At 38.4% G+C, this 24,236-nt stretch overlaps 1 protein-coding gene across 1 annotated transcript; it reads left to right on the forward strand.

Moving 5' to 3' along the window:
- Positions 1-1,004: 1,004 nt before the first annotated feature.
- Positions 1,005-19,468, forward strand: PGRMC2 (progesterone receptor membrane component 2). Its single transcript, NM_001099060.1, is given in 3 exon segments — positions 1,005-1,425; positions 16,647-16,802; positions 18,210-19,468. Coding segments are annotated over 3 exon segments (672 nt in total). The 5' UTR covers positions 1,005-1,007; the 3' UTR covers positions 18,308-19,468.
- Positions 19,469-24,236: the final 4,768 nt, after the last annotated feature.

The raw sequence follows: 24,236 nt of genomic DNA on the forward strand, positions 1-24,236 counted from the left end.
AGGTGGACCTGTAGATTAAGCTAAATAAGCGAACTGAAGGACCACCTCACCCTATCCACTTCCCTACTGCCCCAGTGAGTGCGACTTCACGAATAACGACACCTTTCGTCTAAAATGTGAAAGAAAATTCTACAGGAGCAGCCTTGGCCCAAACCACTGGCAAGTGGCTACTCGGTGTCCTCGAAGACAGCACGTAGCTAACCCTAACCCTAACCCTTTCGCCAAACAATCCCAATGCGAGTTCCGTGCACTCTCTTGGCGCCAGGCGACTCCAGCTCGTCGCCAAAACTTCTGGGCCGTAGCTTTGCCCGCGAGCCCACGCTCCGGGCTTCTGGACAGGCGTGACGGCGCCCACGAGAGAAAAGACACCCCTTTTCGGGGCGCGATCCGGTTAAAACTATGTCGCAGCTTCTCACTAACCACTAACCCGCGCCCTCGGAAACCTGTCTGAGAGAGGCCTCCTCAGCAGCCGCCTCAGCGCACGTGAAGTTCTCACGCGTTGCGTCGGCGAAGAGGCGGGAGCTGGCGGACGCAAACCCAGACCAGGGAAGGGGCGGGGTTCGTGGGCGCATGCGCACTGCCAGAAGACTGGGCAGGCCGTGCCTCCCAAAGGGTTTGCAGAGGAAAGGAGAGCGCGTGGCGCCCCGGAACCCGCGCACGCGCCGTAGCCTCGCCCCGCCCGTACGCGCGCGCGCGCGCGCGACCGTCGCCGCATCTTCTCTTCAGACCCTCCCCGCTCTTGTACTTCAACTAGAGGAGGAGACAGGCGAGAGCAGGGAAGTGTGGGGCGAGGTGGGCGGGGCGTCGCACGCGAGCGCGGCCAGCAAAATGAAGGGAGAGGGAGAGATCCAAGACTACGTTACCGCGTAAACACCCAATCGGGAGCCGGCCTGACTCCGCCCCCTACCCCCACGTTATTGGCTAGGAAGCCCCATATGGGCGGGGCCGGCCGTGGGGTTGGGGAGGGCAGGGGGCGGGGAGGAGGAGGAAGGCGCTGGCGGGCAGTGATGGCGGCGGGTGATGGGGACGTGAATTTAGGCACCCTGGGGAGTGGCAGCGAGAGCAGCAGCGACGGTAGTAGCGAGAGCCCGGGCGGCGCGGGAGCGGCAGCAGAAGGGGGCAGCTGCTTGGCAACGGCGTTGGCGCTTCTGACGGGGGGCGGGGAGATGCTGCTGAACGTGGCTCTGGTGGCGCTGGTGTTGCTGGGGGCCTACCGGCTGTGGGTGCGCTGGGGGCGGCGGGGTCTGGGCGCCGGGGCCGGAGCGGGCGAAGAGAGCCCCGCTGCCTCTTTGCCTCGTATGAAGAAGCGGGACTTCAGCTTGGAGCAGCTGCGCCAGTACGACGGGTCTCGCAACCCGCGCATCCTGCTTGCGGTCAATGGGAAAGTCTTCGACGTGACCAAAGGCAGCAAGTTCTACGGCCCGGGTGAGGAGGAGTTGGAAGGGGAGGGTGAGGACCCCCTGCAGCTCAAGCTCGACCCCCTTCTGATGGGGAGGCCCCTGGGCACAGGGTTAGTTGCCAGCCTTCTCGACATCTGGACCCCCGAGCCGTATCCGCCGCACCTGAGACGGCCCGCCCCCCACACGCCCCAGCCGCGGGCCCCACCGATGTTTACCCCTCCGATTCGGATCCCAGTGTCGCCCAAGCGACACTGAGTTTTCATCTTTTTCCTATCCCATTTCTCCTCTCAGCCTTTTCTTGGGCTGAATTTTTCGAAATCCTTTTAGTTGTCGCCAGTCACGCTGGCCCTCAGCCTTTACTGAGCTTTCTGATTTGTGGAGTCGTCAGGGGCAGGAAAGAAGGAAGATTTCTGAAGTAGGGACCTAAAGTTTTAGACCCTGTAATTCACAACTTTCTTTACTTGTGTGTGTGTGTGTGTGTGTGTGTGTTGTGTGCGCGCCACAGAGCGCTTATCCACTACTCCCCATAAGGCCACGTTTAAGTACACGTAGTTCCAAGTCCCAGCCTTCTAGAATCTATTAAATCCGGTCCCATATGCAGCACCTTGACTGTTTTTTTTTTTAAACCGGTTTTGATACAAAGATGCTTTCCAAGATTAACAGTATATGTGAGATGAGGCTGATCAGAATGCAGATCCTAATAAATAATGGCGAGGTTATTCGCCCAGAGTTTGGGAGGTGGAACTCATATACCCAGCAGGCGTGCTTGTCCAGTTTCTTTTTCTTTTTTTTTTTTTTTTGTAGCAGGAAGGCAAGTATTCAAATACACGTTATCACTTTGTTTTCACTGAGGAGAAAGAAATTTATAAACAACTATAAATTCATATCACCATGCACCAGTTCTGCAAGTTAAATGTTTCTAAAGCTTTACTTTCAGAGAACTGTGTATGTAAGGTGGTTGGTTTAGAAACCCTTCTTTAACAGTGTAGTTACAGCAGACATTTCAGTTCAGACTCATGAAACCTGTTGGCATGCCATAAAATTGAGCAACATTGTACATGCTGGTTGTGTAGTTATTCTGAGCTTTTAAGGAGTTACTACAATAAAAGTAAAAAAAATTAGAGACCTGTAGTGACCTGTTACTTGAAAGAGGACATCCAAGTCTTAAAGTCAAGGGGTTGGCAAATCTAAAAAGTTGGTTTCCTCTAATCTGTTAGTCCATGATGTTTATTGACACCTGCAACTGTACACTTACGATTTATGGGCTTAGTGGATGGAAGATATTTTAGAAGTGTTTTGGTTTGTTGTTTGTTAATTGGATTAGAGAAGAGAAATGAGAGATTGTACACCCGGTAACAACAAACGTGTTGAACTGTTTCTTAGTTGCTTGTATTTTGTGTATATATTTACATTCAATCCAGCCAAGTCACAGATAGCTTATAAAGTACTTGCTTCTGGTATAAAAATGAAAACCAGATGTCTACCCACTCATATCAGCTGAAACAGTTAATACATTTTTGTTTACTTAAGCGAATGTGGGTAAGACAGTGGGGCCAGAGGACAATATTTAAAGGAACAGACCAAATTAGTTAATTTCTTTTTAAATCAAGAATTTACACAGTTATTATGTATTCAGTGATTAGAAATTGTGTACAGGTTTAGGTTTTTAATACAGAACTTATCCAAACTAAAAACTCTGCTTTTGTAGCCCCTATCTAAACGGACAGTGAAGCAACCAAGTGTTACTGCAAAGAAGCCTATCAGTCCTCACACATTAATGCCTTGCCACTATCTGAAAATAGCTAAGAGAGACAGCCATGGACACAATTTGGCAGCACCCAGTGGCAAATGTTCTGCAACAGAAATTTTTAAATTAAGATGAGAGTTATAGTTATAATACAGATAGCCTTTGTGTGGCTTAAGCTAGTGAGGGGGTTCTTCTCAGATGACAACAGAGGACTCAGTTTTAGGTTAGCTTTCACTGATTTCCAGGTCCTTCCTGATGAATAGGCAGAGCGATACCCCATTATTTGATTCTAAGTAGTTTTGAACAACCTAAACAGATATTTGGAATATTTTTTTATTGAAAGAAACCTTAAAGTTAGCCAGATCAGTTTATGGATTTGGAATTTATTTCACATTAAGAGGATATCTAACATTTCCCAGAAGTCTTGAAGCAAAATTTCAGGCTATAAAACAAATTGAGTTTTTATTTTAATTTTTTGCATCCTCAAATCAATTAAGGAATTTTGTAGCAGAGTAATTCAGAAGTAAAAATCCTTATATGAGACTTCGTAGCTTGAAAGAACGAGTTTAGGGAGTCTAACCAATATCCACTCCCAGTTCTCAATAATGGTTTTAGAGTTAAAAGATTATTTGTGAGGCTTTTTCTGTGTTGAAGTTATTTTTATTTTTAGTCATAATTTATAAGGTTTGAGTTCTTAAAAACTTAAATGTTGGCAGTTTAGTGGAGTAAACAGACATTGGGAAACAATTGGCATTAACTACATTTGTCAATATTAAGTTTAGTCACAGTTCGGGCACTTGGCCAGTGTGTGAGGAAAGTGATCATATAAGAAAGAATATGGGAGGAGAAAGGAAACAGATTTGTTAAGCAGCTACTACATCAAATCTATTAATTTGTCATCTCCACAATGCTTCAGTGAGGTTAGTGAACATTCCTATCCTTATGACAGACAGCTCGAGGTTTAGGAATTTGGGGTAGATTGGCTTGGATCACACAGACATGGTATTCAAATCCGGATATATTTGACCACAAAGCCTGTCTACTCTATTTCAGATAAACTGCATTCTGAGATAAACTTATATAGAAAATCTGTTGTTATTTTTATACCCTCTCCTGGTTCCCATAAGGATTTAAAGCCTCAGAAAAACACACTTTCATGGCTTTATGTTGTGCTGTTCAGTATGGTAGCCACAAGCCACATGAATAGAGTTTCTCCATATTAGCCATATTTCAAGTGCCCAAACAGTGCACTTTATAGAGCATTTCCATCTTCCCATCGAGTTCTATTCAATAGCATTGATTCTAGAGGTTAGGGTAGAAGGAGGAGGAAACTCCCATTTGGGGGTTATTATCGTTTAATTTCCAGACAGCTCTAGGAGATAGGTAATGTTCCCATTTTACAAATGTGGAAACTTGAAACTCAGAGGTTTTGCCCAAAATCACGTATCTAGTAAATGGCCAAGCTAGAAATCAAACACAGTCTAACTGGCTTCACAGGCTATGCTTCCTTCCTACTGTATCACAGCATAATATAATTTCATGTTTCCAGCATCATAATCAGAGAAGGCAATGGCACCCCACTCCAGTACTCTTGCCTGGAAAATCCCATGGATGGAGGAGCCTGGTAGGCTGTAGTCCATGGGGTCGCAAAGAGTCCAAACACGACTGAGCGACTTCCCTTTCACTTTTCACTTTCTCGCATTGGAGAAGGAAATGGCAACCCACTCCAGCGTTCTTGCCTGGAGAATCCCAGGGACGGGGGAGCCTGGTGGGCTTCCGTCAATGGGGTTGCACGGAGTTGGACACGACTGAAGCGACTTAGCAGCAGTAGCAGCATCATAATAGATGAGGAAGACTGATCTATCATTTTAAATATTAATAATTATTAATAATTTGGTATAATATTTCTGCAGTGGGATTCTAGCAAAACATTGTGTTTTTTTATTCTTTAGAATGGCAAGAAATTATACCGTTATAGTTTATAATAGTTTATTCACATTTCTGTTATTAAGATACGTAGCTTCCCCCTTATTCCATGTAGAGTATTCTTTGATATATAACAAAACTAATTTCTCCAACATACCATTTAAATTCCACTGGAAATAAAAAGAAGCTTGTAAGAAGTAACCCCATGAGATGCCTAATATTTAGGAGATGGGGAAAAGGAGTTCATACACCTTTTATGTGTTCTTCCTCCTTTTTTAACTTCATATTCACATGTTAATTTTATTTGTAGTTTGCAAAATTGCAGCTGAAGCAAGAGTTGCAACATATAGACAAACATATTCTTTCATGAATGTCCTATTGACACTACCCAACTTTCATCCTAGTCTTTTGTTTTGAAGCCAACTGGGTCTGTGTTAGGTCTAATGCCTACTATGCACATTCATTACCTACCAATTAGATAAAAGGACCAGCTAAGTTTTCTGATGAATTTTGATACTCTGCTCAAATTTATACTAATTTCTTTTCTTTCTTTCTTTTTTTTTTTTTTGGCTGTGCCATGTGGTTCATAGGATCTTAGTTCCCCAACCAGGGATCAGACCCACCCCCTGTATTGGAAGTTCAAAGTCATAACCACCAGCTTGGCAGGGAATTCCCTTTACTAGTAATTTCTACAGTACCTAGTTGGTTGGCCCCTCTGAGTTCAACATCATTCCATTGTTTTTAATCAAAGAGGGAATTGTATTAAATACTAACAGAGTATAAAAGGATAGCTTAAAGCATGTATGAGACCAGAAGATGTTATTCAGGTTGAAGGAAAGGAGTAGATTAACATCTGGAGGTAGCCCGTTTTAAGTTCTTTTCATAGTTCTTTAAACCATGTGGCATAGGTCACTCATCCCCCACATACTTGTGAGATACATCACTAAATAACTGCTGTACAAGAGGCAGCATTTTGTCTCAAGATCAGTTCTGAGAGGGAGTTACCTGGATTTCATCACACTTGCCTAGGTAAATGTTTTGAGTAATTCTGAGTCCTCAAAACTTGTACTTCCCAGCCCTCATGGAGTTTATGTTCTGTTAAGAAAGACAGATAATAAACAATCATTCAATACATGATTATAATAAAGGACTTTATTTATTAGCATTAGATGGTAAAGAGAAGTAGTTATTTATGTTGGTTTGTCAAGAAAGTGGGGATTGATACTTAAACAAAAACCTGAAGGAACCAGCCTTACAAAGATTGGGAGTATCATTGTTTTGAAACTGAACTGAAGCACTAGATCTAGAACTGATACCATGTTAATCAGAGGAAGAAACATCCTTATCACCTTACTGATTTTCATATTTGACTTCAGGCTTCATTTGATAAGTATTACCTCAGCAGTTCTTTTTCCATCCTTTTAAGCAATCTTTTATTTTTTCTTTATAAACAACATAGCTGGATTTTTTAAATTTAATGCCAATACTGTCTTTTAACAACTTCAGTTCAGTTCAGTCGCTCAGTCGTATCCAATTCTTTGCAACCCCATGAATCGCAGCATGCCAGGCCTCCCTGTCCATCACCAACTCCCGGAGTTCACTCAGACTCACATCCATTGAGTCGGTGATGCCATCCAGCCATCTCATCCTCTGTCGTCCCCTTCTCCGCCTGCCCCCAATCCCTCCCAGCATCAGAGTCTTTTTCCAGTGAGTCAACTCTTCGCATGAGGTGGCCAAAGTACTGGAGTTTCAGCTTTAGCATCATTCCTTCCAAAGAAATCCCAGGGCTGATCTCCTTCAGAATGGACTGGTTGGATCTCCTTGCAGTCCAAGGGACTCTCAAGAGTCTTTCCAACACCACAGTTCAAAAGCATCAGTTCTTTGGCGCTCAGCTTTCTTCACAGTCCAACTCTCACATCCATACATGACCACTGGAAAAACCGTAGCCTTGACTAGACGGACCTTTGTTGGCAAAATCATGTCTCTGCTTTTCAATATGCTCTCTAGGTTGGACATAACTTTCCTTCCAAGGAGTAAGCGTCTTTTAATTTCATGGCTGCAGTCTCCATCTGCAGTGATTTTGGAGCCCAAAAAAATAAAGTCTGACACTGTTTCCACTGTTTCCCCATCTATTTCCCATGAAGTGATGGGACTGGATGCCATGATCTTAGTTTTCTGAATGTTGAGTTTTAAGCCAACTTTTTCACTCTCCTCTTTGACCTTCATCAAGAGGCTTTTTAGTTCCTCTTCACTTTCTGCCATAAGGGTGGTATCATCTGCATATTTCTCAGTTTATATTTTTTGTCACTACTCGCATATTTAGATTTATTTCTACTATCTTATTTAGTAATTTATCTGTCAACTTTTCTTTGCCTTCTTTCCCACCATTGTTTCTTGCTGCTGCTGCTGCTAAGTCACTTCAGTTGTGTCCAACTCTGTGTGACCCCATAGACGGCAGCCCACCAGGCTCCCTGTCCCTGGGATTCTCCAGGCAAGAGCACTGGAGTGGGTTGCCATTTCCTTCTCCGATGCATGAAAGTGAAAAGTGAAGTCGCTCAGTCATGTCCGACTCTTAGCGACCCCATGGACTGCAGCCTACCAGGCTCCTCCATCCATGGGATTTTCCAGGCAAGAGTACTGGAGTGGGGTGCCATTGCCTTCTCCGATTGTTTCTTAGGTGCATTTTTTTATTCCACTTTTTCTCCCCTACAGATTTTTGTTATTTCATTTTAGTATAGTTGATTTACAGTTGTATTAATTTCTACTGTACAGCAAAGTGTTTCAGTTACATACATACATACATTATTTTTCATATTCTTTTCCTTTGTGGTTTCTCACAGGGTATCAAATATAGTTCCCAGTGCTATATAGTAGTACCTTTTGTTTATCCATTCTGTATATACTAGTTTGTATCTGCTCATCCCAAACTCCCAATCTCGGCCACCCCCACTCCACCCATCCCTTGGAATCTAGAAGTCTGTTCTCTATATTTGGGAGTCTGTTTTTGTTTCATATCTCCCTGCTAATTTGGATGCATTCTATTTGTATTCTTTTGGTGACAAGAGTCTTTTCCTTAAATTTTTTTCTATAGGCACTTTCACTCTGAACAATATATGAATGTTAACCAAACATTTTTGTACAAATTAGAACTGTCACTTTAAAACACTTTACTGCCATTTGACGGTATTTCTTCATATTAAATATATAAAACAATCATGTAGACAAATGTGAATGGTGCCCCCTGGAGTTGCACACAGCCATACGTTGTGGCCTTGGTTAGAAAGCTTTAACTCTAGTCCCTCCCCACTCCATTTTATGTTATTTCTATTAGAGTTTTACTGTAGGTAATTTTTTAAACACTACCCTCAAACTGAATAATAAACTTTTTTTAAATAGCCAATTTTCATTTAAATTTAGCAATAGAGTTACCATTTTCTTTATTCACTGTCATTTCTTATATCTCATACTTTTGTTCAGAGTTCAGTTTTCATTTTAGTGAGGTATGTCCTATAGTTTTGTCACTAATAAAAAAAAAAAAAACAAACAGTTTCTATCTGCCCTCACTCAGGAATTATAGTACAGATCCAGTTCCAGTTCAGTCGTGTCCCAACTCTGCGACCCCATGGACTGCAGCAGAAGCCTCTCTGTCCATCACCAACTCGCGGAATTTACTCAAACTCATGTCCATTGAGTCAGTGATGCCATCCAACCATCTCATCTCTGTTGTCCCCTTCTCCTGCCTTCAGTCTTTCCCAGCATCAGGGTCTTTTCAAATGAGTCAGCTCTTCGAATCAGGTAGCCAAAGTATTGGAGTTTCAGCTTCAACATCAGTCCTAACTGGTCAGATCTCCTTGCAGTCCAAGGGACTTGTAAGAGTCTTCTCCAACACCACAGTTCAAAAGCATCAATTCTTCGGCGCTCAGCTTTTTTTATAGTCCAACTCTCACATCCATACATGACTACTGGAAAAACAATAACCTTGACCAGACGGACCTTTATTGACAAAGTAATGTCTCTGCTTTTTAATATGCTGTCTAGGTTGGTCATAACTTTTCTTCCAAGGAGCAAACATCTATTAATTTCATGGCTGCAGTGGCCACCTGCAGTGATTTTGGAGCCCAAAAACACAGTCTGTCACTATTTCCATTGTTTCCCCATCTATTTGCCATGGAGTGATGGGACTGGATGCCATGAACTTAGTTTTTACTTTAACAATGCAAACCTTTAACAATATTTTAATATATTGAGAGCCTTCCGTATCAGTTTGGAAAGAACTTTTGATTTTTGGAATGTGTGTGTAATTCTGTTACGAATATATCATTTAATAGTCCACTTTTAATGAGTATTTGTTTCTAGTCTCTTGCATGTTATACATGCGTGCATGCTCTCGCTTTAGTCATGTCCAACTCTTTGTGATCCTATAGACAGTAGCCCACCAGGCCCCTCTGTCCATGGGATTCTCCAGGCAAGAATACTAGAGTGGGTTGCCATTTCCTCCTGCAGGGGAACTTCCTTACCCAGGGAACAAACCCATGTCTGCTAGCGCCTTCTGCATTGCAGGCAGATTCTTTACCTACTGAGCCACCTGGGAAGCATGGTATCATGTACATATCATTTCAAAATGTTACTAAAATAATAATTATTAAGTAAATTACTAGAAGTAAGACTACTGAGTCTTAGGTTATGGACATTTTTAATTTGGATAGTTCTTTGTAAATTGCCCTCCAGAGATGTTGGACCAATTTACACTCACATGAAAATGCCTATTTCTCACTCTCTTGCCAAAAATGTCATATAAAATTTTTTGGTCTTTGTCAATCTGAGAAGTTAAAATAGTATTTCAATATTATTTTAATTTATATTTCTCTTTTTCTCAGTGAATTTTGGTTAGTTACATTCAGAATTTATTTAAGATGTGAAGTAAGCATCAACTTTTGTTTTTGTTTTCTTACAGAGGGCTATTCAGTTATTGCAACACCATTTATAGTTTTTCTTCCCTGATACTTGCAGTTAAGAGATTATCTAGTTTGACCTCCACAATTTTAGGCATGTAAAATTTGCCTCAAATGTAGGTTGTGGCCTCGAACCCAAGTATCTTGGCTTGGAAGAGGTATTCTTCCAGTTTTACCATGCTGCCTTCCCTCTAAAAGTCCTGGGAGTTCCTAGAGCCAAATATAAAAAAGACTATTAGTTGGATTTCATTTAATCACTTTTATATATGGTTTGATTTGTTCCCAGGTCCATTATAACCATATTTGGAATAAATTACTCAGTGTGCATATGTGCTCAGTTGTGTCTGACTCTTTGCAACCCCATGGAATGTAGCCTTCCAGCTTTTCTGTCTGTGGGATTTTCCAGGCAAGAATACTGGAGTGGGTTGCCATTCCCTTCTCCAAGGATCTTCCTGACCCAGGGATCGAACCTCCATCTCCTGAATTTTCTACATTGGCAGGTGTATACTTTACCACTGAGCCACCTGGGAAGCCCTATACCAAGTATTATTAGATTTTTTTTTTTTTAACTTGCTTTAATAATCGCAGAAGACTATTGTCAAAACATGTCAGAAAACTAGGCTGTTTAACTTTTAATGAATTAAAGTTTGTCTCTGCGTGCTATGGTTTTTATACCATGAAAATAACTAAAATATTCCTTCTGGAATTTTCTTCTCTTCATAAATACTAATGTATTAATAGATACATAATCACCCTAGTAGAAAATTATCTCTTACGTATTTTAGATGTTTACTTTCTCCTGGAGTTTTTTGCTCATTAAATTAGTGTTTTACAATAACCATATGTTGTTCCCTTTTCAAAAATATGTCACTCCATTATATTTGATTGTATGATAGCAGTTTCAGGATGCAATAATTGGTAGATTTATTGATTTTTGAACTTTATAAAAATCTGTATCATAAGTTGTGTTACCTCTTAAAACTATTAATGAAATCTGGATTCTAACTAGTATAATGTCATTTTGGTATATTTAACAGTATCATAGAAGTAAGATTTATCTGTAAAATAATGTCCTAGAATATTTGTTTTATAAATACATTTTAAAGAATCTGTCTTGGCTAAATAATTGGGTTCATTTTTTGTAGCAAGAATATTCTTGAAATAGTAAATCTAGTTTTGTATCAGCATTATATTTTAGTTTTAGAAGGCAAGAGTTTAATTCTCTTATTATTACTGAAATGTTAATGTTTAAATGAACCTTAATAGTTAAAACAATCTGATTAGTTTATATAAGCTAGCCTTTTAATTTTTTTTATAAATTATACCATACCAAAAGACCTAAGAGCATTTTAAATGTGCTTTCCTTAGGTAGCTCTCTGTTGTTATAGTATTATGGATAGCCAAGAGTAGTCACCAAAATGTTAGAATCATAATATTTAGGTCAGTTATATAAGGGGGTAGTGGAAAGGGAAGGTATTACTGAACTCTCAGATATGATTCTGATTGTGTTAGGGATGCAGAGGAATATACTTTAACTGGACCTCAAATCCTCTTTTCTCAGCAGGTCATCCTTTTCCAACTCTAGTTCTTAGTCTTAATACTACATTCTTTTTGATCTTACAGGAAAAATAAAACTATTTTCAAAAAGACCTTTTCAGAAGTTAAATGCTTCCTGTGGGAAATTTGAAATATGTGGAGAAGTCATTCTTTTCAATAATTAACAGAACATCATTTTGTCTAGGATTAGGCTTGCATTATTAACTGTTGCCTGTAGTTCACTCTTAAGTTAGTGAAACCAAAAAACAGCATTCCCTCTTAGGGAAGTTGGCAGAAAATTTTACTAAAGAATACACTGGTATGTTATCCATATACTCAAAGATGGAGGTTCTTATGACTTCTGTTTTTATAGTGATCATCTTTTCATCTCTCCTTTTTACCATTTGGATGTGTTTAAGCTTGATGAAGTATCCTCAAGTAGATTGAATGTTGTAGACCAAGCAGGTAAATATTATGTAACATAATGCTAAGAAAAGCTGTTGATTTCTACAGCTTTTTTTGGTTAATGTTCTTCCATTTTAAGAGGTATTTTAAAATAGCCATTCCCCTGAAATTTTGTGATTAGTGAAATGCTCCAGTTTTCAGGGTTGTCATTTCATCTTTGGGTTTGTGGGTCCTCTGTGTTTTCTCAAGATGTACTGTGTTTGGTGTAGTTGGAAAAGTGGTTGATTCTGTTAGTAATTTTAGGCAAGTCATTGAATAACTTTGCATCTTTTCATCTGCCAAGAAGGGAGGGCAAAATTATCCCTTCTACTTTGCGATACTATGAGAAGGAAGTGAGATTGCAAGGAAATTCTTCAAAAAGTTGAAATTCTTATTTTCTACTTATAGTTTTTTATAGCCTTAATCAGTTTTATTTTTTCTTTTGTGTTTGACTCATCACTGTTTTAAGTTTGTAAGCATTGGTCCAGTCAGCATTAAGATTTTTTTGGTCATTATTGTTTCTTAAGAAAATATTAGTGTTTATATATATATATATTTTTTTTTTTTTTTTTCCCCCCCATGTCTTGAAAACAGCCATTGCCACGTGGAGTTATACCACAGAAAAACTAAACTGCTTTAAGGCGGACCACTTTTCTTTCCCTCAGGACTGTTCTCTCTTAATTTTAGTGTTGGGTTTTCTTTTTTTTAACTTGCTTAGTTTTAAAAGTATACCTGTGATGGATTCATTTTGATATTTGGCAAAACTAATACAATTATGTAAAGTTTAAAAATAAAATAAAATTTAAAAAAAAAAGAGGAAGCAGGTCAAAGAAAATTTTAAAAACAAAAACAAAACAAACAAAAAAAAAGTTAATGTTAGGAATTCCCTGGCAGTCCAGTGGTTAGGACTCAGTGCTTTCACTGCTGGCGCTGGGTTCAGGCCCTGGTTGGGGTCTTGGAAGCCACATGGCTTGGTCAAGAAAGCAAACGTTAACATTTCTCATTAAAAAAGAAGAAGAAGAAATAATGTCATTTGCAGCAATATGATTGGACCTGGAGATTATCATAAATGAAGTAAGTCAGAAATATCATATGATATCACTTATATGTGAAATCTTTAAAAATGATACAAATGACTTACTAATAAATACAAGACATAGAAAACAAATTTATGGTTACCAAAGGGGATGAGGGGAGAATAAATTAAGAGTTCGGGCTTAATGTATATACACTACTATATAAAAGCTTCCCGGTAGCTCACTGCCTGCAATACAGGAGACCCAGGTTCGATCCCTGGGTTGGGAAGATCCCCTGGAGAATCCCATGGACAGAGGAGCCTGGCGAGCTACAGTCCATTGGGTCACAAAGAGTCAGATATGACTGAGCAACTAAGTACAAGCACAATATTAAAAAGAGGTAACCAAGCACCTAGTATAGCACAAGGAATTAGACTCAATATCTTGCAATAACCTATAATGGGAAAGAATCTAAAATATATATACTTTTTAAAAATCACATTTTTTAAAGAATTACTTTGCTGTACACTTGAAACTAACTCAGCATTGTAAATTAACTATACTTAAATTTTAAAAAAGAAAGTAATGTTTCTCCAAATCAATTAACTCCAATTAAAGAACTTCAGATTTTACTCTCTAAATAGAAATTTACTATTTACTATTTACTCTGTACATAGTATTAAATTTCTTAAACATTTAAATAAATACCTTTTTGAATGTCAGTTGAGATGATGGGTAGTGTTTGAAAGTTACCAATATTGACCAGTTGTAAGTAATGTCCCATTTTCTTATATAGAAGACAAATTTAGAAATAGAAAATGGTAGCCTAAGTTTATATTAATAGGTTTATATTAATTAATAGGTATATCCATTCAGTGAGAAAATACATAACCATTAAATGAGAATTGTGGTAGTCACCTAATATTAAGGAGCAATATGGAAAGTACTTAAGAATGGGAAAGCAGGATAAAAAAGTACTTTACTGGAAGTATTACCTTTATTTTTGTGTTAATATATTATTGCCTAATACTGGTCCTTAAATTTATTGCTAAGGCTCCTTTTTTGTTCCATGCAATAAACTTTTAGGGAATGAATTTTCCTAACTCATTCCTAAAACTTACTAGTTTTCCTAAGTAACCCAGTGAGATTTATGGTGCACTGCTCACTGTAGTTCAAACTAAGGTTCATAAATGTTTAGAAATTTTTGAATTTTCTTCTTAAAGGTATAAATGCTTTCTGACACATAACCTTCAATTTCCTAAATGCTTTCAAGTATGAATATGGGTATAATCATTATTTTACTCATTTAAAAATCAGGGAATTTCCTTTTTTTGTACTGTGTACTTCTCATTAGAAAATACTTTACTCTGTTAAATGGACAGTAAGCTTTTTCACTGACCACTCTGTGACTCATAATAGTTAAGCCAGCAAATTTGATTTTTAAACTGTTTTCTCTACATTTCTTTTGTCATGTATTGATAACTTTTCAGACTCAGGAAAGAAATTTTTATATATAAAATCATGTATTTTGTAAATTTTATTTATTAGCACATAATTCTTCGGTTCAGTTCAGTTGCTCAGTCGTGTCCGACTCTGCGACCCCATGAATTGCAGCACGCCAGGCCTCCCTGTCCATCACCAACTCCCGGAGTTCACTCAGACTCAACGTCCATCGGGTCAGTGATGCCATCCAGCCATCTCATCCTCTGTCGTCCCCTTCTCCTCCTGCCCCCAATCCCTCCCAGCATCAGAGTCTTTTCCAATGAGTCAGCTCTTCGCATGAGGTAGCTAAAGTACTGGAGTTTCAGCTTTAGCATCATTCCTTCCAAAGAACACCCAGGGCTAATCTCCTTTAGAATGGACTGGTGGGATCTCCTTGCAGTCCAAGGAACTCTCAAGAGTCTTCTCCAACACCACAGTTCAAAAGCATCCATTCTTCGGCGCACAGCTTTCTTCACAGTCCAACTCTCATATCCATACATGACTATTGGAAAAACCATAGCCTTGACTATATGGACCTTTGTTGGCAAAGTGATATCTCTGCTTTTGAATATGCTATCTAGGTTGGACATAACTTTCCTTCCAAGGAGTAAGCGTCTTTTAATTTCATGGCTGCAGTCACCATCTGCAGTGATTTTGGAGCCCAGAAAAATAAAGTCTGACACTGTTTCCACTGTTTCCCCATCTATTTCCCTTGAAGTGATGGGACCAGATGCCATAATCTGCATTTTCTGAATGTTGAGCTTTAAGCCAACTTTTTCACTCTGCTCTTTCACTTTCATCAAGAGGCTTTTTAGTTCCTCTTCACTTTCTGCTTCTTAAAACGTTTTAAACAGGGAAATCTACATGGTCTGTTCTACAAACTAAGATGAAGAAAAAATTAACTCTTTTTGATTTATATTATAAAAATTGTTTTTTAAAGAGCCAGACTTGGGAATCCTCTGGCAGTCCAGTGGCTAGGACTCTTAACTGCCGAGGGCCCAGGTTCAATCCGTGTTCAGGGAACCTAAGATCCCACAAGCTGTGGCATGGCCAAAAATAAGTAAGTAGCCAGGCTTAACCAATTAAATGAAGTAAAACTTCTCCTCTCCATTCCCCAGAAACATTGCTACTGTTAAGTACTTGGTTTGTATTCTTCCTGGTGCTTTTTTCCTGCATATACAAATACAGGTTAAATGTGCATATATGTATATCTTTTTTTAGTTCAAAGGAGGTCATACTATGGACTTCTCTGATGGCCCAGTGATTAAGATTATGCTGCAGCGGGCACAGGTTGGATCTCTGGTCCAGGAACTTAAGTTCCCACATGCCATACAGTGCAGCCAAAAATGAATAAAAAATACAACTAAATGAATCATACTGTGTAATCTAATTGCTTTTTTCAGTTACTATATCATAGACTTCTTTGTGCATCTGTACATACAGAGTTACCTCATTCTTTTTATAGCTATGTACTATTTCATTAAAGTAATGACCTATGATTTATGTAAGCAAATTCTTGATATAGAATATTCGGTTGTTTGGATTTTTGTCTGTTAGTATGTGTTTATTTTGTTCCTACTTTATGTCAGGCACTGTGGTAAGCATTGAAGGTATAGAGATGTGCAAGAGAGTTGCTGCTCTCAAGGACACACTTTGGGAATGACTTGCTTCTGGTAGCCATTCCTCCCTAGACAAGGTGGTTCCTGATTCTTTACACTAATTATTTTGTGTCCTTTTAGCCATATATATATATCCAGCCAATGTTCTGTTGATTATTTTTAGATGCCACAAGTAATTAACAGTAATCAATAAGGCATCGTTTCCCCTCAAGAAAACTGGCTTCCAAACCTAACTCTTCTAAGTGTTCTCTTCTCTCTAATACCTCACAGTCTTCATCTTTAAATAAAGTTTTTTTTTAATATTTGAAGTAACTGAAATCTAAATTTTCAGTGAAAAATGTTACTTTGGTCAAAAGGTAGATTTCTAAGAAATTTCTTCTCATTATCCTGTTTAGTGTCTGCATGTTTTGAAATCAAGGCTGAGTACCAGATAAGAGTCATGAGGTTTCTTTTATTTGACATTTTCCTTTGAGACATTCTAAAATATTTTTAGATAATCTAAATAATTTCTTTTTTTTCCCCAGCGGGTCCATATGGAATATTTGCTGGTAGGGATGCCTCCAGAGGACTGGCAACATTTTGCCTAGATAAAGATGCACTTAAAGATGAATATGATGATCTCTCAGATTTGAATGCTGTACAAATGGAGAGTGTTCGAGAATGGGAAATGCAGTTTAAAGGTACCTTCATTTTGTTGGGTTCTTTACAAATACTAATTTTATGGCCAAAGAAAGTACATACCATTCCATTACTCCTTAAGAGTCTAAGGATGCTATCTGTTTGCATTGCCCTCATTATTTGATGATAAGCATAGCTAACTGTCAAAACAGTTGTTACATGTGCTTATTGTTAATAAAATCCATATTTTAAAATTCACTTGTTACAAACTGTAAAATTTACAAAACTTGTGACATGTTTAGTCTTATAAGGCTTGTTCATTGAGATAGAGGTTTTTTAAACAGGTTTATATTTAAAACTGAATTGATTACTGATACTGCATATTACTTTATTTTTTACATGATTTAATTGATCTTAACTTCAAATCATAAAGGAAAAATGTCATTCTCCTTCACTATATGCTTGTGACATCAGTTTTCACTGCCTCAGTGAACACTCTGGACTGCTACTTACGTGACTTAACGGATCTCTTGAAATATCTCTTCTGGCTTCTTGGCACTTGTACTGGTTCTGCTGAACCAAGCAGTCCTCCTATTTCATCCTCTTGATTTGTCAGTTAATTCACTTAAACTCAGTTCAGAATCCTGACCAAGAAATGACTAAATATTACATGAACATAACAATGGGCATAACAGTGTTCTAAATTAAACACATGGTAACATAAAAACAAGTGATGTCACATCTAAGAAGAGAGTTTAATAGGAGGAAGAAAAATAATATACCGAGAGTCATATATCGGGACCTCGAAGAACACAAGATAATAAGTAACAAGTGAATTTTCATCTGTTCGTTTGGTTTGTTTTCTTAGGGACTACTACATGTGTCACATTTTCTCCCCAAGAATATGTCCAGGTTGGATTTACTTTCCATGTGATTTTCCATCTCATATTCTTCTCCCTACTTCTTCAGCCCCAGGAAAGTCACCATTAACTTTTTTAAGATCTTCTCACTGTTGGAAATGCCCTGTGTTGCTACCTTATTTAATTACAATAATTACAGTTACTTTGGGTTATTAAATTTAAAGATCTGCTCTGAGACTCAGTGCACATTAGAGGTAAACCAGTTTCAGAGTACATGTCATCAGACTTATTCCAAGAGTCTGGCATGGGTCCTGGACTCACATATATTTTTAAAATATCTCCAAGTGATTCTGAGGCAGTGTCCTTGATTAAGAACTGGTTGTATGAAACACTCTCCTCCAAAGCACAAGTCCAAAGCTTTATAAATTCCCTGATCCTGTTTTCTTTTGTTCAAGCCTTACATGAGTATAAAAAGACTGGACAAGGTAAACGATAGGGAAAACTTACCTTATTCTCTATGACTAAAAGAAGCATACACCTTCCCTGCTGTATAATGGAATCATGAAACAAATTTGATTGCTACTGATTTTCTTTTGATGTATCTTTCAGAAAAATATGATTATGTAGGCAGACTCCTAAAACCAGGGGAAGAACCGTCAGAATATACAGATGAAGAAGATACCAAGGATCACAATAAACAGGATTGAACTTTGTAAACAACCAAAGTCAGGGGCCTTCAGAACTGCAATTCTTACTCCCTTTCACAGAATGTCCAGCATCTTTGGGTTTGGTTCACCTGCTGCAAAAAACATTCAACCGATTGTACAAGCTACATGAGTCTCACTATGAAGATTTGAATACTAGACATTATGTATGCTGCCAGACTCATTTGTTGCAGTTATTTGTAATGTCTGGTGGGGCTTCATCCTGAAAGAAGGAGACAGGGATATTTTTAAAGAGCAAGAGAGTCACAAGATTACTTTCTCCTTTTTTTCTTTCCTTTTTTTAAATCAAAGACAACCTGATATGTATTTGCTACTTGAGTGTATAAGAGATTTTTTTGAAATCTCTTAAAAAACACAGCAAGGAATTCCTATTTCATGTGCTGTGTTTTTGTTTTAGCAGTGAGGAAGAGAGGAGACCTGGGCAGGAGAGGTGAGGGTGTCCATCAATTTTAAGTAGTTAAGGCTACTGAAACATTAAAATGGTAAATGTGAATCCCAAGCTTTTCTTTTTGGATTTTGTCAGGGAAAAGAAGAAAACCTTTGTTTCTAAGAAATCTTTGGAAATTAGAAGAATGGATTTCAGGTGGATTTAAGTCAAAGCTAATTCCCCAACAGCAAGATCATTTGAAACTAGTTTTTATCCCTTTCCTTCCCCTAGATCAAATCAATATTAATTGTGCCTTATTTCACTTACATAGACTTGAATTATTTTTAGGGAAAGCCCCTATGTGAATTCTGAAGTCACTACAAAGCAGCATTGAGACTGAAATTGGAATATTCTGTTGACTGTAAAACCTTGATGTCATTCTGTGTATATAGAATGTAAAAGGAATATTCAGTGTTACTGCCATATATATGTTAATATACACAAACTTCATTAGCATTATAATGGCCAAATGCATTCCCCCATGCTTTTCTCTTTTCAAAAAAAAAAAAAATTGAAAAACAAATCAACTCTGTCCCCTAACAGCTGCCTAATTTTAAGAGTCTTGACTCTCACATCTCACTGGTGTGGGTGCATGGGGCTGTAGTATGGATGTTGTGTGGGTGTGTCTGAGTGTGTGTGAGAGCACCTTGGAAGGGACTCTGCAGATACTGTAAATACCCGTACCGTTTTAATAAAGCATGTACAATAAACCAAAATAAGCTTGAGTTGGACTTTATATACAAACTGTAAACCAGTGCATTATAATATGGTAGTCAAGGTTGTGTATTTGATTCAAGATAAGGAAAAATCTTGGAATGAAAGGCAGACACTGGTTAACCAAGTTGTACACATTGTACCACATTCACTGTAACTTTAGGAAGAAATTCCACTTTGTGGAACATTCTCAAGAGATCTGAGATTATTCAGGTAAGAATCGATATATTAAAATGTACATATTTTTACTTTATATTTTGATGCCAACTGATTATACTAGAAGTAATAGCACTTCAGGTGGTAGTTACTGAACACAATAAAGGATATTATACTGATAGGTTTTAAATTCTGTTGTTTGAAAATGCTCTTAACTAAAAAGCCCTATATATGTCTATTATTTGATTTCATCATATCATGACTGTTTAGGTTCTTTAATTGGAGACAAGTTATACCCAAAAAGACTATTTTATTTAATGTCACCAGTTAGAGAAAAGAATTCTCCTGCTGTATGAGTATAATATATGCAGAAGCCATCAAAGAAAGAGGAAGTTTTAATTGCAATAATAAGCTAAAGTATGTAAAATACTACATTCTATTGTACTCAGTCTTGGAATGTTTTGTAGAAAATGATGAGTTTCAGCCAAATCTTTGCTGAAGGCTGGTTGCAGCAACTGAAGAGTGTTGGTAATGCTTTGTGTGTTTTTATGTAAAATATTTTCTAAACAGATTTGTTAAAAGTACGTGTCCTCTGGAGTAAATTGATATTGAGATATATATATATATATATAATGAATCATTTCAGCCTAAAGTTAAGTAAATCTACACTTGTGAATAGAGAAACCCTAAATATTCATGCAGTAAAAATTATGCAGTCTGTTAAGAAAAATGATTAATTTTGTGTTTTGGACTTGAAATAAACAGTGTTCTATGGACAATTCCTCAATTTCAGTTGAGTGTTCTCATTCTCAGGTAGTTTGATGGGCAGTCATTGAGTATGGGGATGGGAGCTGTGGTGACTGATGTTGCTGCTGTTCCTCCCCCCAGCCCCTTAATCACTATTTCCCCAACCTTACTGGTTATTAGAACCACTTGAGGTGCTTAAAATACAAATTCTTGGTCCCCAGTCCAAACCTGCCGCCCAGTGACCCAGAATGGAAAAAGTGAGTCTTGGACTGTAAGGAGTCCCTTGGGTATGATCAGGCACAGTTGAGAACACCACACCAGTCTTTTCAAGTTATACAATTGACCTTTGAACAACAAGGGTTTGAACTGTGTGAGTCCACTTTTATGCAGTGTTACTATATGCAATAAATATTACAGTACTTCATGATCCACATTTGGTTGAATTTGTGGACGTGGAACTGTAGATTTCAGAGGGCTCTAAGAGGAGTTTCTGTCAGCACAGGTTGGTACCTCTAAACCCCCACATAATGTTCAAAGTTCAACTGAAATTGTCTTTGTTTTCTACTTGAAATAGACTTAACCTTTGGACAATTTTGGTCTGATTCCCTGTATGCGTTTTTTTGATTCATTCCCTAAACATCCATAGTATTTCTGAGTAAAAAGTGAGATTTCACATAAAAATGTAGTGTGTGATTTTTTTTAATTTATTCTCATTACTTTTTATTTTTTTGATAGTGTCTTCAAGTTGGCATTATGTTTCCCAAATAAAGACTATATTGTGTGTACTAGCCAGTTTCTCTTCATTAGAAAGTGAACCCATTCAGATTACAGGTCAAGTTTTTTAAAACTTTGACTATGGTGCTTAATGGTTACTTACGTTTTCCTGACAGAGATTCTACCTGCCTTCTTTGAAATCTGCAGAGTCTAACACATTTATCCCCACCTATGATCTAGAAAGCAAAGTTAATATATTGAACTAGTACTGGGGGAAATTATTCTGTTGAAAACTTGAGATAAATCAGACTCTCCTCACCCAAGTAGCCTGTTTACATCTTGATAACTGAGAAGTGCAACACATTGCTAGAAATAGATATCGCTGGCATGTTAACAGTGTATAGCCTTGATTACACTGTGCCTTTATGGATTAGAATAAGCTGAAGGAGGAAACTAATTTGCAAAGACACCTGTATCCCAATACTCATAGCAGCATTGTTTACAATAGCCAAGACATGGAAGCAACCTAAATGACTTAATAGATGAATGAATAAAGATGTGATATATATATACATGGAATACTGCTGCTGCTAAGTCGCTTCAGTTGTGTCTGACTCTGCGACCCCATAGACAGCAGCCCACCAGGCGCCCCCGTCCCTGGGATTCTCCAGGCAAGAACACGAGTGCCATAAAAAGAATGAAATAACGCTGTTTGCAGCAACGTGGATGGACCTGGAAATTATCCTATTAGGTGAAGTTATTTATAAGTGGAATCTGAAAAGGTGATATAAATGAACTTATTTGCAAAACAAACAGACCCACAGACATAGAAAACAAACATGGTTACCAAAGGGGAAGGGAGGAGAGAGTAAATTAGGTGTCTAATTAACATATACACACATAAAAGAGAGAAATAATGACCTGTAAAGCACCAGGAAGTATATTCAATAGGTTATAATAACCTATAATGGAAAATAATTTGAAAAAGTATATATACATAATGTATATGTATAACTCAATCTATTGTACACTTGAAACTAACACAACATTGTAAATTATACTTCAGTTTCTTAATGGTTTTTTTTTTTTTTTTAAAGCTGGTAATACTAAATTTATTAAATAAGTTGCTTTGAGCATAATGAAAATAAGTTACTGAAATGAGCATGGTTCTTTTCCTCTAATGAATTAAAAGTGGCAAATGTTCATTGATAGCTTTTGAGTATGTGTGTTCCATTAAGGCCAGCTATCAATCTGCTAGATGATAGTAATCACAGAGTATGATCTATTTGTTGTGGCAAGGAAGTTCAAATGAAACCCACCCAACTTTTCCTTTCTGTTTTTAGGCAAAATTCATCATTCCCAGGCAATGTCAGAAAAGCCTGAAACTTCTCAGACACACTTGTGAGTTAACATTTCTGAGGAGACACTGGGCTAGATATTTCAGGTTTGTATTTGTTCTACCATCAATGGTGACAGAACATTAGGAGTGCCTATGATTACTCCATTCAAGAAAGCACTTAACATGCTGTGAACACTTTATTCATAAGAGATTTTTCTGTCTTACTGTATCTACAGAGAGTCCAACTAAACCAAATTGTAAAGTTAGTGTAAGAAAACTGGTAAATTGTTGCGTTTTTCTTTTGTAGTCATGATTTTTAGTGGCTGCATAGTATTGTTAGTGAAAATGTAGGATATTACATGGTATGCTGCCAGATGGGTTAAAGAGCAAAGTTTGGAAGATAACAGGCTTTATGCATTTTCCCATTTATAAAAGTAATTTGTTTAGTATACAGAGAATAAGAAAATGAGAAGCAAAATTAGTTTAAGCAATCTCTTAAACTAATTTAAACTGATCTCTTAAACTAATCTTCCCATGTCTCTTTTTTATTTTTATTTTTTGGCTGCACTAAGTGGCTTGCAGGGTCTTAGTTCCCTGACAAGGGGTTAAACCTGCACTGTCAGCAGTAAAAGCGTGGAGTCCTAACCACTTAGGCTTTTCCCCTTAGATACCCATCTGATCATGCAGGACCTCTGCACCTGGAACCTCAACACGAATGCATCCTTTTCTTCCCAGACTTGCCTCTGCTCTCATGTTCTCTTATCAGAGAGCTACTGCTCTTGACTCTCCTGGCTTGTCTTCCTACCTCTCTACTAGTTCTCATCAAGGTCATTGTCCCTATTGGCAATCTGAAATAAATTTGACCTCTTTGTTTCCGTACCTTAAGGCCTTAAGTGACGACACCTTACTTCCAATTTCAAGACAGGGAGGGCTTAGGCCTCTTCATCAGTTCCCACTGAACTATTACATAAAATGACTAGTAGCTTCCAGAATATACCTCTAGCTACTTACCCACTCCATTCTTCAGTCTATATTATACTCTTCCCCACACCTTCCCAAGTTTTAACTGCCCTCCTAGCTGATTGGCCCAGTCATAGAGCTCAGGCTTCCACTCATTGCCCCCAGACTGAATTAGAGAGCCCCAGTTCCGTGGCTGCAAGTATCACAGGTAATTCTGTATCACTGAATTCACTATTGTGCTGTAATCATCTGTCTTCCCTGATAAACCAGGGACCAGAGCATACCCATATTTTAGGCTCAGTCTTTTTCCTAAGGGCTTCCCTGGTAGCTGAGCAGGTAAAGAATCCACCTGCAATGCAGGAGACCCTGGTTCGATTCCTGGGTTGGGAAGATCCCCTGGAGAATGGATGGACCACCCCATCCAGTATTCTTTGCCTTCCCTAGTGGCTCAGACATAAACAATTTGCCTGCGATGTGGGAGACCTGGGGTTGATCCCTGGGTTGGGAAGATCCCTGGAGGAGGGCATAGCAACCCAATCCAGTATTCTTGCCTGGAGAACCCCCATGGACAGAGGAGCCTGGTGGGCTACAGTCCATAGAGTCACACAGAGTCAGACAGGATTGAGCGACTAAGCACACTTTCTCTAAACTTAGTACAGTGCTAGCTAGACACATAATATTTGTTCAGAATTTTTTGTTAAGTTCATAAAATGAGAGGGTAGACTAAATAAACTTTAAATGAGGGCTCCAAGGAAATATTAAGAACTGAGGGGAGGCACTCCTTACCTGCTCCCAGCTGAGGCTGCTGAGGTGCCTCAGTCCACTGATAAATGATTTTCTACCATTTCTTGGCA

The sequence above is a fragment of the Bos taurus genome, chromosome 17 (assembly GCF_002263795.3).
Source record: "Bos taurus isolate L1 Dominette 01449 registration number 42190680 breed Hereford chromosome 17, ARS-UCD2.0, whole genome shotgun sequence".
In the NCBI taxonomy this organism is placed as follows: domain Eukaryota; kingdom Metazoa; phylum Chordata; class Mammalia; order Artiodactyla; family Bovidae; genus Bos; species Bos taurus.